The sequence below is a fragment of the Mus pahari genome, chromosome 7 (genome assembly GCF_900095145.1).
Source record: "Mus pahari chromosome 7, PAHARI_EIJ_v1.1, whole genome shotgun sequence".
Classification (NCBI taxonomy): domain Eukaryota; kingdom Metazoa; phylum Chordata; class Mammalia; order Rodentia; family Muridae; genus Mus; species Mus pahari.
This window is the reverse complement of record NC_034596.1, coordinates 94,949,597-94,966,562: the sequence shown is the minus strand read 5'-3', so window position 1 is coordinate 94,966,562 and position 16,966 is coordinate 94,949,597. Positions and strand designations below refer to the sequence as shown.

The following is a 16,966-nucleotide window of genomic DNA, read 5'->3' as shown; positions in this document are numbered from 1 at the left end:
TCACTCTGTAGACCAGGCTGGCCTCAAACTCAGAAATCTGCCTGCCTCTGCCTCCCGAGTGCTGGGATTAAAAGCGTGTGCCACCACGCCAGGCCACTGCCACGTCTTAAAAGACCCCACATCTTCCCTGTAGCACCACTCTGGGGGTCCAGCTTTTAACTAAAGGCCTTAGGGGATATGTAAAATCTAAACTAGAGTTGACAAACTTGCTTGTTTTTAAAAATTGTTGAAAAGCTTTGGGCATAGTTGAGTGAGGGTCTTTTTATTAATCAGGACCATCCTGGGACAGGGTGAGTTGGAGATAAGACCTTTAGTTAACTGCTAGAACCCTCAAGGGAGCTGCTGGCATACTTCCATTCCTGTCTAGAGTCCTGGGCGCCTGAAGATCCAGGGGCATAGGTTTCAGCCAGACAGCTAGCAAGCCCCAAGCAAGAAGCCAGTACTTCAGTTCAGACAGGGGAAGGCCGTGCTTGCCTCTCTGCCAGCTGATTGGATGAGGCCTGCCCACTCAGGGGAGGGGGGCTGCTTACTGTTTTTACCAGCCCAAGTGTAAGTCTCATCCAGAAGAACCCTACAGACACACCCGGAAGGTTTGTCCAGATGTCCTAGCATCCCGTTGCCTGGTCACGCTGATGTGTAAACATGACTACCATACTACCATATGTCACAGACAGGTCCGTCTGTGACAACCATACGCTTCAGGGCTGAAAGAGCTCGTGGAAGGGCCCCCAGTTCAAGCTGGGGATCAGGGTGAGCCAGTCTGCATGTGTTGTGAATGGCCCCGTTCTTCTGCAACTTTAGATGCCTTCTGGAGCTTCATTTTGATATTCCATTTTGTCTTTAAAAGAGAGGACAGTCGGGGTGTGTGGTGCCCCGTGCCTTTAACTAAGAAGCAGAGAGAGAGAGGCAAGTGGGAGTTCCAGACCAGCCAGTGTTACATGGCGAGACCCTGTCTAATTAAAGGAAGACAGGATAGAGGATCTGCTTCTCCCATAGCCTCTTACAGAGCAGACCATCCTGTGGCCCGGTGGAGCCATACTTAGAATTAAGTCCTGTGAAAACCAACTTGTTCAATTTCTGTGTACTTGCTTTGCTCTTAGGGCTTTGTTTAGAGAAACTGCCTGTGTCATCCTCTACCAGTAATCTCCATGTGGACCGGGAGCAGGACGTCATCCCCTGCTATGAGAAGGCTGGGGACATTGCGCTCCTGTACCTCCAGGAGATAGAGAGGGTGAGTAAGACCTTCTGCGTCTTTACGTGATCTTCACACCAGCAGGTGTTTACCTGGGTTTTGGGTTGCTTTACCTTGATAGTGTGGCAGAGGTCTTCTGGGTCTTTAACTAGTCTGTTTGGAGCAGGTTGTGTGTCTCCTGAGACTGTCTGCGGAGGACCTAGCAGTCAAGTGGTCTGTGTCAGGGTAAGGAAAAGTAGCAACTGACAAGAATGTCACAGACTGAGTGAGCAGAGTTAGCTTGAGGCTGGATAGAGATGAGGCCAGGGCTGGGGTCAGGGGTGGGGCCAGGGATGAGGTCAGGGGTGGGGCCAGGGATGAGGTCAGAGGTGGGACCAGGGATGGGGTCAGGGATGAAGTCAGGGATGGGGTCAGGGATGAAGTCAGGGGTGGGGCCAGGGATGAAGTCAGGGGTGGGGCCAGGGATGAAGTCAGGGGTGGGGCCAGGAATGGGGCCAGGGATGGGGTCAAGGGATAGGGTCAGGGATGAGGTCAGGGATGGGGTCAAGGGATAGAGTCTAGGATGTGGCCAGGGATGGGGTCAGGGGTGGGGTCAGGGATGGGGTCAGGAATGAAGTCAGGGGTAGGGTCAGAGATGGAGTCAGGGATAAGGTCAGGGGTAGGGCTAGGGATGAAGTCAGGGGTGGGGCTAGGGATGAAGTCAGGGGTGAGGTCAAGGATGAGGCCAGGGGTGGGGCTTCTTCCCTGTTCAGAAGGATCTCCATCTTTCCAGCCTGCTCGTTGCAGAGTTTTTTCTCAGCTCAGCCTTAGTTTTTCCCATCTGTAAAAGGCTCATAAAAATAGTCCTCTCATGAAGTTTGTGTAAAACGTCTATAGGGTCATGTGTATAAAGACACTTAGTCTAGGTCTAGGAACATACTAGATTCTTGCTGTCAGTGGTCCGTAATGACAGTAACTCTGGAGTTTCTTCTGTAGCAGTTCCCCAGGTGCTAGCCAAATCTGGACTGTGGTCTTAACCCTCGTAGATCTAGGTACCACCTGTGGCCTTGTTGAGATGATAACCATTCTTTCAAGACCTGAACATGATCAGAAGGTATGTTTTCCCTGAATTTTCTAGGCTTTGGCTTCCATAATGATTAGAGGATGAAGAGGGACTGCCCACACCTGGCTGGCTCTTGTAGTTTTGTTGTTTGTCTGTTTTGTTTTTACATGTATAGATGGAACGTAATTCTTATGTAAATGATTTTAGAGTATGTTAGTGGACATAAGGAGAGTCAGAATTGTCTTTGACAGGGAAAGCAGAATAGAATTGCAGAAACTGAAGAGTGGATGGCAAGTGTGGAGAATCCTGTGACCTGGCCTGTAGGATACAGTGTTTGGGAGTTCTGGCTGCTATCTGGCGGTATGCGGCTCCATCAGAAGGACCTGTGAGGAGTGGATTTTGTTGTCATCATTCAGAATTGCTGTACTGATTGTCGGGGACGTGATCATGCAGGCTGGTTTTGAGATCTGTCTCCTTCCCCTGCCTGCCTGCCACAGCCAGCACGTGGCTGAGGACACTCAGTTCATCCTGACTGAGCTTGGCTTCTGACTACATCTCAGCTCGCTCAGATATCTTCATTTCTCAGCTTACCATTTAGTTGTCCACTTTGGAGCTGCCGTTCTCTGACAGGGACAAAGGGGTTCATCTGTCACGTGTCTGCAAGGATAAAGGAAATGGAAGATGGGATCTACTGCCTGTTGTAGTCATTCCTAACTCCCCAGTTACTGTTGAGTTCTTCATCTGAGCAGCAAGGAAATTCATATAATCATGGAATTCACAAGACGCCTCCCTTCCTCCGCGATCATAGAAGGGCTATAGTGATCATCGGAGATATATTTTGAAAAGAAGATTAAGGCCCCAGGATACCCAGCAAGTTTGGTCAAAGCTATATTAGAAATCAACTCTTTCATGATACCTAGTTAGGTCTCTAGGGCCACTGCATGGTCACACTGGACTGTCACCTTCTCACCATCCACACACGCTCCCTGTGGAATGCAGTCCATGCATACTGGACTGTGAGAACCTTGGCTTTCAGTACCTAGCTCCTTCCACAGCCTACAGAGAAGTCTCAGCCCTTCTACATGCCTCTTTCTGGCTCTGACTTTTTAATATGTGTTTCCCTCCTGGACCTGCTCAGACTTCAGCAAGAGAGAGGTTGATGGGGCAAACATCTGTTTCTGCTGTAATAGGAACTCAAAACATTATATGTTGGTCAGTCTAGAAACTGGAAAAATTGGGCTTAGTTCAGGGATTTATAGACCTTATTTGTTTTTAAATCTTTCATCTCAGCCGACTTGATTTTGAATGTTTAAAGAATTATGCTGAAGTGAAAACAAAAATAGACTCTGAAAAGAGTAAAAACCCTGGCGAGTCTGGGACAGAGCCTGGCCTTCAAGCCATCCTCCTGGGAGGAAAATTGATATGCGTTTGCCTTGCTGGTCCCTGGCAGAGGCAGAGACAGGGTAGAGTGTCTTCCCCTGCCCTCCTGCCATGCTGAGGTGAGGAGGTTGCTGTCTGCCAGGATTTATTGGCATTTATTCATGACCATTGGCTCTTCAGTTTGTTAATTAGGGAAAATAAAGTTTTGGGAGAATGTCACCCAGGGAGTTGCTGTGCAGAAGGGCAGTGACTGACCCTTCAGCAAGGGGCTGACCTCACCCTTCTCTTGAGTCTGCAGCTTAAGCTGTGAGAGGCAGTAGAACAGGCCAGTGAAGTGACTTGGTGCTGGAATCCTGTTGCAGACGCCGCTTAGCTGTGAGACTTGAAGGCATGTCACTCAGCCTCTGTGTTCAGGAGCCTCAGTACTCCTATAAATAGCTGCAGTAACTGGCATGTCATTATTGTGATGAGCAGCCAGGGCATGCATTTCCCAGTACATTGTTAGCACACATCAAATATTAGCTTAGTGTTCATTACACCCTTTAAAGTTCCAGATGTTTAGATGAAAATCTGGAATACTACAAGTACATTGTCTGATTAGGAACGTAGAGACAAGTTTATGAAGTATCCTTTCAGGGTCGTGTAGTTGCCTGTTCATCTGTTTCTTGTGCTTCAGTTTTCTATTTTCATAGCAGAACTAGCAGGAGTTGAGTTATCTGATTTCAGAAGCCTAGAGATTTGTCCTTTACAGAGGTTGGTTGTATACCAGGTAGCATGCAGGGTGCTGGCCCTGGCTCTTCTTCCTCCTTGTTCCAAATGTGGAAGCAGGGCCAAGGGAGATGAGTCACGGGAGCTGCGTGTCAAATGCTTGTTTAGAGTTGTCCTTGTTAAGTTAGGATCATAGAGACACGGGCTGATGACGTCCCCTGATAGATATCTGAACGAGAATGAAATATAGCAAGCATATGTGTAAAATAATTTGATCAGACAAATCCAATCAGATAGGGTTATCAGTGATGCAGCGTGGCTTTGGTTAGTTTTTATCCAGATCGAGGCAGCATGCCAACAGCAAAGTTTTCTGCCCTGTAAGGTACTGCTGGCAGTGCCGTGGCATGGATAAAGATGACCTCATCTCTGCTGTCATAACCTGAGCCCTGCTTTTGGCACATGAAGTAAGTCACCCTGTCTTTGGGCTTTGCATATACTGCCTGGCCAGCTGCTGGTGGCATTCTAGAGCAGGAGCAGGGCCAGGGCGCAACTCTACCCTCTGCTGACAGTTTGTTTCTTCTCACCCAATTTGGGAAAAGAAGCTAAAGCTAAAGTGCCAGGCATTGGAAACTGTTTCTGGGCCAACTTAGTGCTACAATTCCAAGAAGAAACACCAGGACCCCAAATATTACGAGCGCACCCCAGCTTCCTTCTCAGTGAGCAGCTCAGAGAGCACAGGTCAAGGCTTGACTATGATATCTGCCCTGCAAGGGAACTTGAGTGGCACAGCTGAGTGATGGATCCAGAGTGGATTAGATTAAGGTCAGTGTGTGTCTTGAATTCAAGCTAGGCGCTCTGCTGAGAGAGGCAGAGCCTGAGCTGAGGAGGGTATAAGCCCCTGCATTCATGGCTTCTCAAGGTGAGACAGTCAAGAGACCATGTCCTCCTTGCTCTCAGTTCCCATCACTTCAGTCCATTCAGAGCCCAGAGAATGGAAATGGCCAGAGATGGACTGGCTAGCCTCTGCTCTAGCACCACTGATTTTGAGCCTGACATCTGGCTGCCTGGATCTATATTGTACAGCATTCTAGAAAAGTCTAGTAACCAGAGAGGAACAGTCCTTATGGTCATGTTTATGCCTTGTTGTAGTCAAATCATCCCTCAAAACAGTAAAGCATTTTATGTCTGCCTTGTTCTCAGTTTATACTACATTTTACATTACTTTCATGGTTATATATTATTTCAAGTGAGGCCTTATTATTGGGTCTAACTTGGCATCTTTCTTCAGGCAGCTTTTCCATTGCTTTATTTACATTATTTCCTAGAGGCAAACTTCCAGACGTGGGGATGTTTTTACCACCCTTGTTACCATGTACTGGGGCCCTTAGTTCAGGAGACTAGATGTCGCTGTGCATCTTGGCAAATTGTTACAAAATATTTTCTAGGTGGACAGAGTGTCTTGCATGCTTAGTTTACATTTTAAATTATTAATGGGATTGACATTTCCCCCATATTTGCTTTATTATTATTATTATTATCATATTAAAGAATAATATCAGTGAGCTATAGCTCAGAGGGGAAACATGTTTGTTGCCAAGCCAGAAGACCTGACTTCAGTTATCAGTCAGGACTCACATGCTAGGAGAGAATCAGCTCCTACAAATTGTCCTCTAACTTACATACTTGCTCTGTAGTGTATGCAATACCCCTACACACAGTAAGTGAGTCAATGTAATAATTTTAGAGGATAGTGTTGCTGAGGCATGATTTGTACACTATATAATTCATCCATTTAAATTGTATAATTCTATGTAGCTTTTTATTTATCTATGTGTTTATTTACATAGATGAGATAGGATGTCACCTAAGCTCACATCATCCTGCTCCCTCAGCTTCTGAAGTAGCTAGGACCACAGGCACATGCTAGAGTGCCCAACTATCCTCACTGTGATTGTATTCAGAGCTGTGTGAGCATCTCCAGTATTTAATGCCAGGATATTTTCATTCATCTAAAAGGAATCCTTGTACCCGCCTGTAGTCACTCTCCATTCCATCCCTTCTCACAACACTGAGCCCTTGCTAACCTGTCTGTTCCTGTAAATGTGCAGGTTTTATATAAAGTCATATAGCACATCATGATCTATAATGACTGGCATCTTTGACTTAGCATAATGTTCTCAAGATCTGTTGTTGGTATAGCAAGCATCAGTACTTCTTATTGTTATGTAATCTTTAATTATATTTATTGTATTTTGTATTAATTCACTTTTTGGGTTGACTTATGTGTCTGTGTGTGGGTTTGTACATGTAAGGGCAGTGCCTATGGAGGCCAGAAGAGACTATAAGATCTCCTGGAGCTACAGTTATAACCATTTGTGAGCCACCAGACAGGGATGCTGGGAAGCAAACTTGGGTCCTCCGCAAGAGCACTACATACTCTTAACCATTGAGTCCTATTATTATTATTATTATTATCATTATCATTATTAAACTTGAATGTTAGAATACCACCTCCATCTAGGATTTCAAAAGTTTTCCACTTTTCCATATTTAAGAAGAATTAACTCCCAAATCAAGATTAGGATTCAGTTTGATATAGTGGATGTGACTAAAATTTTTGTTGTAAAAAATTCAGTGTCTCTTTGGGTGGTTTGAATGAGAACGGCCACCCTAAGCTCATAGATTTGAATACTTGGTTTCTACGGAGTGGCACTATTTGAGAAGATTTGGAGGTGTGGCCTAATTAGAGGAAGTGGTCACTAGGGGTGGGGCTTTGAGGTTTTGAAAAGCCCATTCCAAGCCCGGTGGCTTTCTTTTCCTGCTGCCTGGGGATTCTCAGCTACTTCTCCAGCACCGTATCTCTCTACATGCCACCATGCTCCCCTGCCATAATGATGGTGGACTAAACCTCTGAAACTGTAAATCACACCCATTTAAATGCTCTCTTTTATTGGACTTGCTGTGGTCATGGAGTCTCTTCACAGCACTGAAATACTCACTAAGACAGAAGTTGCCAGTGGGTTGTGGAATGCTGCTGTCACAGGTCTGATAGGAGTTGCCAGTGGGTTGTGGAATGCTGCTGTCACGGGTCTGGCAATGCTGTTTGTTGGCAGAACGTGGATTTTGAGACTTTGAGAAAAGCAGTTAAATGCTTTACGTGGGATTTAATGTGTCATACTACATGGAGACAGTGCTACTGAGAGCAAGGTAGAGCTGGGGGCTCAGCTAAAGTGGAGTCAGAAGAGAATAGTAATGGGGGCCTAGAGACCATTCTTGTGGTATTTTGATGAATAGTGTGGCTGCTTTCTGCCCTTGTTCAAAAAAGTCTGCCTGAGGCTAAATTGAATTGGATTAGTGATGTTGACACAGGAGATTTCAAAACAGCCTAGTATTGACTCTGTTATGTGGTTTTTAGTGGCCAGTTTTATGCAAATCTATAATGAAAAGGAGCAAGCTGAGCAAGGAAATATTTGAAATTGTACAATGGGAGGGAAAAAGGAGCACCTGGAGTGTAGTGGAGCAAAGTCCAGAGATAAGAACTTTAAAGAAAAGCCTGATGCTAGGCGGAGTGAGGGAGTGGCCTGAACGCCAAGCCCCCATTCAGCCGAATGTCCAAATTATACAAAGGAGTTAAAGAAGAGTTTAGGCCAGCGCTTCTCAACCTTTGGGTCACAACTCCTTTTGGGGCAGACGACCCCCACAGGGTCACCTAAGACAAACAGAAAACACAGATATTTACACTACGGTTCGAGTAGAAAATTACAGTTATGAATTAACAATGAAAATAATTTTATATTTAGGGGTCACCACAACATGTGGAACCTGTGTTAAAGAGCTGCAGCATCAGGAAGGTTGAGAGCCAGTGGCTTAAGTAGTGAAGAAAACCAACAACAGAAAGCTGATGCAGATGTAATTGAAAGAGGCAAAGTCCAGCCTCAGCAAGCAGCAGGACTGGCAGCCATCAGGGTGCCTTAGTGAAGAAACTGCAGAGCATGCTCTTAGGGGCCTCCCCACCTCAGGAGGACCCAGGCTCGCAGCCTGCGTGACAAGCTCTTTGGTGTGGGAATACTCAAGACAACTCCGAAGTCAGAGATGGTGTTGGGCCAGTGTGAAGACAGGGTGAGCTCCAGGAAGAGATGATACCCGAGTGTACTCTGTACTGCGTTGCCCACATGTCTAATGTCCAGGCATTCAGTAAATTGCTTGAGTTAGCCAGGCGCTTATTATAAAATAAACAAAATTAGATGGTTTTGCCCAACTGTAGGTTACTGTAAGTGTTCAGAGCATGTATAAGGTAGATTAGGCCAAGCTGCGATGCCCAGTTAGCTATATTAAATGCTCTTCCAACTTATGATACGTTTATCAAAATTAACCTCTTGGAAATTGAGGAGTTTCTCTAAGTATTATATGCTATGATTCAGAGACATACAGTTCAGGAAGATGATTTATCATCTTAATGGAGTGAAGCATGGTGGCATAAAGAAACTGTAATCATTTCAGTACATTCAAAGAAAGCATTTGATAAAATCCAACACACTTTTTGCTAATGAGAAAAGGCAGCCAACCATCTAGAAATGAGTGGGGATTTACTCTGCCTGGGGATAGAGTGTATACCCCTAAGATCAGGGACAAGAAAATTAATGTTTTTGATTGCTTCTTCTTGATGTGTTACTAGGAATTCTTCCCATTGTGTTTGGGCCAGCAAAAGCAATGAAGATCAGAAATTCCTTGTCAGATAAGACGATTGTATATACAAAAGATCTGCATACTCAAATCTGTTGGAGATAATAAACTCAGCAGGGTCATAGGACATCGAGATTAGTACATAAAGCCATGTATATCAGCAGTGAATAACAATGTACTTAAAATTAGAGCATGTCCACTAATATCAAAAGATTAAAATCTATAGGAATACATGTAACAAAAACATGTGAACTAAGAGGTTTTTTTTAAGTGTTAAGTAGAGAGGGACTCCTCAGTAAGCCAAAGGTAACCATGTGCATGGGTTCAAGTACTCAGCCTGTTAAAGTGGCAGCCTTCTGGAAACTGGTCCACAAAGTCTGAGTAATCCTCAAAATATGATCCACTTTATCCAAGAAGAAGAAAAATCAACAAGCAGGTTCAAAAATTCGTGTGAAATTCAGAGGAGCCAGAGGAGCCAAAACAAGTCTTGAAATAGATGAATCAAGTTGAAAGACAAATACTTCCTGACCTCTGAACTTAGTGCAAAGCTACCGTTACCAGCACTCGACATAGACCTGCCTGGGTGCAGCTTGGTGGTAAAGCGATGCTTTCAAGGCCTGGTTTCAATCTTTAGCACCAAAACCAAACCAAACAAACAAACACAAGGGCATCCAACTATACCTCTATCTATCTATCTATCTATCTATCTATCTATCTATCTATCTATCTATCTATCTGTCAGTCATCTATCACATATTTATCTCAGACATTTACATAGCAATATAAAAATGGTAACAAAAAAGTGAGACTATTAAATCTAAAAATAGCAATGTATAAAAATAAAAAGTCAAAATAGAAAGTATAGATGTACTAATCTCACTATCTATATCATGGGTCATTAATTATCATATAAAGCTAAAATATGTAAGTAAAAACTAAAGGGGGTAAAACAGACCCACTTTCTTTACATGTATGTAGTTTTTATACACACATACTAATGTACCTGTAGCTACAATAAAATTTCTATTTAACTTTTAGACTTTTAATAAATTACATGAACAGAATTATCTTGGGGGTCTGGAAATATAGTTTGGTGGTAGTGTTGTGAAAACTGAACTGAATCCCCTCTACCAGGAAAGAAATTCCTGATTCCATGACTACTTTGGTACTTTACTTTAATTACTTTTGTTCGGATTAACTAAATTACATGTAATGGCTTAAATTCAAAGCTAGAAGTTATAAGATGGCCTCTCTTTTTTTTTTTTTTTTGTAAAATGTTTTTGTCTCTGCTTAATACATATGTACAGAGAGATGTCTGGATTGTTACCCAGCAGATGTTTACGTAGAATTGTGAGGCAGTTTTTAATTCCATTTGGACTGTACTGAATTATTTTTACTTTTGAGTCATACAGTATTTCAAAAGTAAAGCCATTGTCAAAAGAACATAAAGAGTGATCTGGAAGGTTTCAGTGTTGGACCTCCAAGTTGCACAGCTGCTACCCGAGTCTGAAAACCAGAAATCAAACTGGGGAGTTGGTCACATGCCAGTAAATTCTGAAGCTCAGAGTAATGGATGCTACCATCTCAAGCTAGACATAGGAGAGAATGGGAAAGAGTCTATGCGCCTCCAGCGCTCGGCACCTGGTAGCAAGGAGCTGCAGTGGAGCAGAGATGCCTGTCCCTGGGGAAGGAGCCGGGCATTGGATTAGCCGCTGGGATGTAGTGAGATGCAAGCACCTGGGTTTCATCCTCCAACAATGGGTGATGGGTACCTGGTGCGTTCTTTTGTGCCCAAAGGAATGTTTGTAGGTTAGAGAGCCAGCATTTGTTTCACTCACTTATACTTGGAGAGTAATTTCAAAACCTTTAGAATATTTGGGTTTGAGTCTTTTAAGGAGCTGCTGACTTCCGGAAAACAAGAGCAGCATGTTTGCATGTGTGGTTTTCAGTGTACCGTGGGTCCAATTCTCTCTGAGAAATGCTTTGACTCCCAAGTCTATAGAGAGTTGCTGATGTGTGTTTACAATTCACAGCTTGGAAGTCTTCCACCTGAGGAGTTGGCAGTTTTGTCTGTTCTGTTCTGGTTTTTGGTTTTGTTTTGTTTTCAGAACTAAAGATTTCAATCTTTTCAACCTGGTTACCCATGGCTTCCCAAGGCCTTGCTTAGGGAGAGAGGGTTAGTTCTTCAGCTCTTCCTGTGATGTATACAGGTAGCACTCAGCCCTCTGGCCTGAGCCCTGCAGCCTGGTGAGTTTGTGTTCTGGTGAATTCCAGAGTTAGTGCCAATTGCGTCCTGTGTTGGTTCTCGGTGAAGGAATAAGTCTGCCTGCCTGCCCAAAGCCGTTGGTGGGCAGTGACTTCCTGCTCGCTGCTGAGACCGGTCCTTCTTCACTCAGCCCGCCTGGCAGTGAGTGTCTTGGTATTTAGCAGAGACTTCAGGTTTGATGATTCTGCAGGTACCATGCTCTGAGCTCTCAGAGTCGGCTTGCTCCGGGGCTACCCAGATGCCCCTGTGGTAGGAGTCATCTCTGCTGCTAATGCTTGCACTCAGAGGGCACCTGTCGGTTGTTCAAGTCTTCCAGTGTGTTTGGAGCTAGGGGCTGAAGAAGTAGGCATTGATCTTTATTTGATTAGTTTTTCCAATTCTCTCCCCTTCTAGGTAATACTAACTAATATTCAGAACAGAAGCCCTAAGCCTGGCCCTGCTCCCCACGATCAAGAACTAGGTTTTTTCCTAGAAACAGGACTTCAGAGAGCCCATGTCCTCTATTTCAAAAATGGGTAAGCTTTCTTTGTTGTTGCTGCTTTATATTCACTTCCTAAGAAGGAAAGTAGTCTTTTAATATGTTGTCTCTGGCTTGGTTGTTAGAACAAAGTGATTTTAAATATGAATTATAAAACTGGGGAGATGGTTCAGAGGGTAGTGTGTGCCCCACAAGCAGGAGGACCCAAATCTATGTAAAAAGTAGGCATGACAGGCGTGCCTACAACCCCAGGACTGGGCAGTGGAGACAGGTGGATCCCAGAGCCTAGCTCACCAGTGAGCTCACACACACACACAGACACATAGACACACACACATACACACACGCCCGCACACATACATGCATGAGTCCACCATGTGGTACAATTGGAATGTTTTGTAAAAAGAATGAACATTGTTTTTTTCTGTGTGTGTCCTCTCTACCTGACTCTCTTGACTTCCTGTGAGGTTTGAAGGTGGGAGAGGAGAGAGGAAGACACTTGGGTGATTGTGAACTCCAAGGGCTAGTGATACTGATGGAGCCACGTCTGAGATGCCCTTTCTCCATGTGAATGACACTGCCTCTCCAGTTCGTCAAGGGAACCCCAGCACACAGAATCCCTTTCTGATCAGTTCAGAAAACTGGATTTGCCAAACAAAAGAGTTCAGGGCTTGACTATCAGGAACTTTTCTCCTCAGACTGCCTTTGAGAGGGTTAGGAAAGGGGTACAGAACATGGATGGAAGGGCTGGCTCTCTAAGGCTTTGACGTCTGGTTTCCTTTGTGTTGTTGATCTTGTGAGAACTGTGCTGATTCTGTTCCGTCTCTTCAGTTGTCCTTGTTTTGACTTTGTGCTGCAGGATAGATGTGCATGAAGACCAACAGTAGGTATCTGCTTTCCCTGTAGCTTCTCCACGGCTTTGCATGGGAGGCCCCGATACCTGTCCCCTCCCTCTAGGAGTCCAGTAGTGCTTTGACCGACAGGAGGGACACAAGTCACCCTCTGACACCGTGAACACTGGAGCTAGCTGCTCTCTCTTCATTCTCAGGAGCTTTAAACCTTGAAGTGTATGTCTCAGAATGGTTGGCCTGGTGACTCACTCCTGCATGCACCCGTTTCATATTCATGGAAAATAAAGGCTTAGATTCCGAGTCTTATTAAACTCTTTGAGAAGAAAGATCTACTTTGCTCCAAAGTTCACTGGTTCTGCTCAGCATGGCCCACCGAAGACCATAACAAATGTCCCAAGGTTTGGCTAGCTTTGTGGTTTTGGCACAAAGGGGCTCTTAAATATGATCTCATCTGCCACTGACTGAGATCGTCTAAGCAGTGACGCATGTCCCCTAGTCTATTTTCTGCTTCTGTAAATGAAAGGGGGCGGGAGGGGATGTTTTTCTAGGCATCTGGTTCTTCTCCTTTTTACAATAAATGGCCATCACAGATAAACCTTCTTTATCTCTAACCTGTGTGTGTCTGCCTGTGGGTGGGGGTGTGGGGGGTTGATATGAAATCCAGAGGGAGAAATCAGTTCCATTGGGAATCCCAGGGGCCAAGTGACTACCTTCTACAGGAAATGCCTTCTGTGAGAGTAACCGTGTGGGCTGGACCTCTCATTTTGATTGTTGAAGCCTGTTTTAGGGAGGTGGGTTGGACATGGGACCGTTGGGCTCTGATCTCACCCTTGGAAATGCCAGCTGCCCACTGGGCTCAACTAAGGTAGTTATAAGGAGTTTGCATGGCTCACGTACAGTGGATTGCTTTCTGACTTATTTCCTGTGCATTTTCCTTTACAAAGCTTGGGGAAGTGCCCTCTGACGCAGCCGTCTGGGGCTGTGTACCTTTGAAGCCTTTCTTCTTTCCTTACGCTCTCCTCCTTCTCTATCCTTCACAGAGCAGCTACTCCCAAGGGTTCCTCCCATCTGCAGTGTTCACAGTCTGGGTTTGGCCACACTTGTGGGAGCTACTACAGATGTGGAGGTGGAAGTCCATGTTGAAGCCCAAAATGGTTTTGGATGCTCCTAGTTCCCTAGGGTGCTTGGCTCATGTTGGTGGGTCCCTCGGGGCCATAGGACCACTCAGAGAGTGTCAGCTGTCCCTGGACATTGAACACCGTGGAGGACCTGCTAGCCTGTGTTCTAGGACGTCCCACAGTTCTGTCTTTTGGTGCACTGCTTTTTTTGTCATCTCTCTCTCTTTCTCTCTCTCTCTCTCTCTCTCTCTCTCTCTCTCTCTCTCTCTCTCTCTGTGTGTGTGTGTGTGTGTGTGGATGAACAGAGTGATTTTCAGTGGTAAGAAAATGCAATGTAGATGAGTTTGGTAATGAGAGGCAGAAATAGATAAAATAACTTAGAAACTTACTCAACTCCATACTTAGCATTTGGGTGATTCTTACAAACTCTCTGAGTTGTGGGAACAAATCTTACCTCTGCTTCTGAATTGGGTAAGAATTGGTTAAAATGAAAGTCTCTTAGCATTTAGAGGCCAGCCTATTAGATTGTGCCATTGGCTACGGTACCTCTCATTCTGCATGGGAGGCCCTTACTCTACAACAGCAGCATGGGTGAAGCGGACTCGGGGCCCCCTGAGGGGCTTACAGAAAACAAACAGACCACTGATCTCTATTAAGCATAGGCTTCAAAATGGTTTAATGTTCTTAGATAATCTTGTTGTCCTTTACAAAGCATTTAGATCAGCTCAATATAGCCTAGCTATAGAAGGCAGAAAAAGAGGCTTCAAGGCCTAGGATGGGGACAAGGAGAGAATCGGGTCTGGAAAAAGGGAAATCAGAAGCTTGCTTTTCAAGTTATTCTATTTGATTTGCATCCTGAGAGGTAGCATCAGCAAAGAAAATGGACAAATGTAGACAGGGCCTGAATTTGAATCTTAATGCTTGCCTTTTGACACATTAATAGTGTTCAAAGCCCAGTGACAGTGAAATCAATGAGCACATAGCGTGGCTATCAAATTGTGGTCGAGGAAGCCAGCTCAGGGACCTGCAGGAAGTGGGAATGGGTAAAGAGATCTGGAAGAGAAGCCAGCAGAGGCAGGGGGTGGGGAGGAAGCTGTGAGGGTGCTCTGTGAGAGCCAGGAGCAGAGGTCACCTGCAGAGTGGTCCTGAGCACTTAGGAAAGACAAGCAAAAGTTGAACACTGCCTTAAACAACAGAAGATACTGTGACCTTGAGAAGGCCAGGTGGAGGGCAAGAGCAGAAGCTTGCTTGGAGAAAACCAGGCACAAATGATGCAGGAGAAAGTGACCTTATGTTGTATTAGTCAGGGCTCTCCAGAGTCACAGAACAAATGGCATGTCTCTGTATATTTAGGGAATTTACTGTAATGACTTCCAGTCTGTAGTCCAACTAATCCAACAGTGGGCAGCTGTGGGTGAGAAGCCCCATGAGGCCAGTTGTTTCAGCTGGTCTTCTATATAGACTAGAACCCTGAAGAAGTGGGTTCCAAAATGTAAGTGCAAGCAGGTGAAGAAGAAACTTCCTTCTTCTAATGTTCTCATGCAGTCCTCCAGCAGAAGGTGTGGCCAGATTAAAGGTGTGCACCACCATGCCTGGCTCTGGGACTTGCTTCATCTCAGGCTGACCTTGAATTCAGAGGTCTGCTTGCCTCAGTCTCCTGGAATTAAAGGCCTGTACTACCTTGCCTGGGCCTAAGCTTTTCATGGCCACTGTGCCTCAAGATCTCCACATCAAGATCTGGGTCAGAAGCCTATGTTTTCCAGCTTCAAAATCTGGATCACAGGTGGGCCCTCCGATTCTGGATTGTAGTTCATTCCAAATGCAGTCAAGTTGACAACCAGGAATAGCCATCACATACGCAGTCAGCCGCCCCAGGAAGCACAGTTTTCCTTCACACTTGCTTTCTCCACGTAGAACTCCTGCTGGCAGGGTGGGTAATAGAAAGATGGTGGGAGATCACACGCCAGATGTTCACTGTCTCTGTAACAAAGCACCATGACCAAGAGCGACTTACAGAAGGAAGAGCTGGCTTGGGAAAGTCCAGAGGGGAGGACAGCAGCAGGTACCTGCCTAGGGCAGGGAGCTGAGAGATCACACCTTTACCCCTAAACACTGGAAGTGACATGAGACTGTAAACTTTCACAGTCCAATCTCAGTGACATGCTTCCTCCAGCAAGGCTCTACCTCTGAAATGTTCCATGACTTCCACAAACAGCACCGCCAGACGGCAACAGAGTGTTCAAGTATGTGAGCCATTGGGGGACAGTGATCTAAGGAATATGCTTAGAGAAGCTGCTGACTCATGAAAGTGAAGTGCTTCGAAGAGATGGGGACAGGTGGTTCATTTGGCCAGAGTCTAGTGCCCACAGCCCCATGCTGCCATTTCAGTTGGACTGGTTCGTTTTATGTGCCTTCGTGGTTACAGGTTGTATCCTGGGAAGTGGGGGGTGTGGAGAGGGGAGGAGTCTGAGTCTTCAGCTTCAGAGGTGCTTTCTGTAGAGGAGGATGTAGTAGGGATCCCCTTCTGTATGTCCCCGCTGCGGCCACTGGGGATGCCATATGTCACTCGGGCACTCACGTACCTGGAAGACTGGACCCATGTTCACCTGTCAAGCATTTCACTCGGGCTGTTTCAGATGGAACTAGTGACCGCTGTGGCTGAGGAGGTCCTGGAACTGTCGCAGCACTCAGGGCGTCTCCACCGGCTCTCCATGACTGAGACCAAAGAATGTCAGACATCCGTAACAAAAAGAATCCATCAAATCTCTGCTGTGTTTAAACGTGGCCTTGGGTCAGCTTCCTCCCTTCATGCCATCAAAACTTGATTATGGAGACAGGAGAGTCCTTATCAATTTTAATGATAAAACTCAAACTCTTCTGTTCTCCGTGATGAAATATTGCCACAGGTACTTGCTTTATGCGCTTCACCAATACGCTGCAAGTGTATCAGGATCCTGTTGCTCTAGAAAACTTTATTACTGCTGCCCAGGTTGGGGGCAGCCATGCTTGTCTGTCCTTAGCTCCAGAACATGGGGTAGGTCACTGTAGGCCAAAGTAGGGGGGGCTGAGCTAACGGGCAGGTCAACTGCATCTCATAAAGGCCCTCCCAGAGAGGGTTTATTCAGCTATACAGTGCTGCTTCCCTACTTCCCTACCATTAAACAACTAGACTTCCCTGAAAGGTGATCTCTCTCTCTCTCTCTCTCTCTCTCTCTCTCTCTCTCTCTCTCTCTCTCTCTCTCTCTCTC

The 16,966-nt window shown here is 45.5% G+C and overlaps 1 protein-coding gene across 6 annotated transcripts in view; it reads left to right on the top strand.

Annotated features, from left to right (window-relative positions):
* Positions 1 to 16,966, top strand: part of Ttc7b (tetratricopeptide repeat domain 7B) — a 216,906-nt gene that overhangs the window by 52,831 nt on the left and 147,109 nt on the right. For all 6 annotated transcript variants that reach the window (XM_021201845.1, XM_021201846.2, XM_029541062.1 and 3 more), the window contains 2 exons: positions 1,101 to 1,231; positions 11,665 to 11,786. In XM_021201845.1, the coding sequence (XP_021057504.1) occupies positions 1,101 to 1,231; positions 11,665 to 11,786 (253 nt within the window). The remainder of the gene's footprint in view (positions 1 to 1,100; positions 1,232 to 11,664; positions 11,787 to 16,966) is intronic.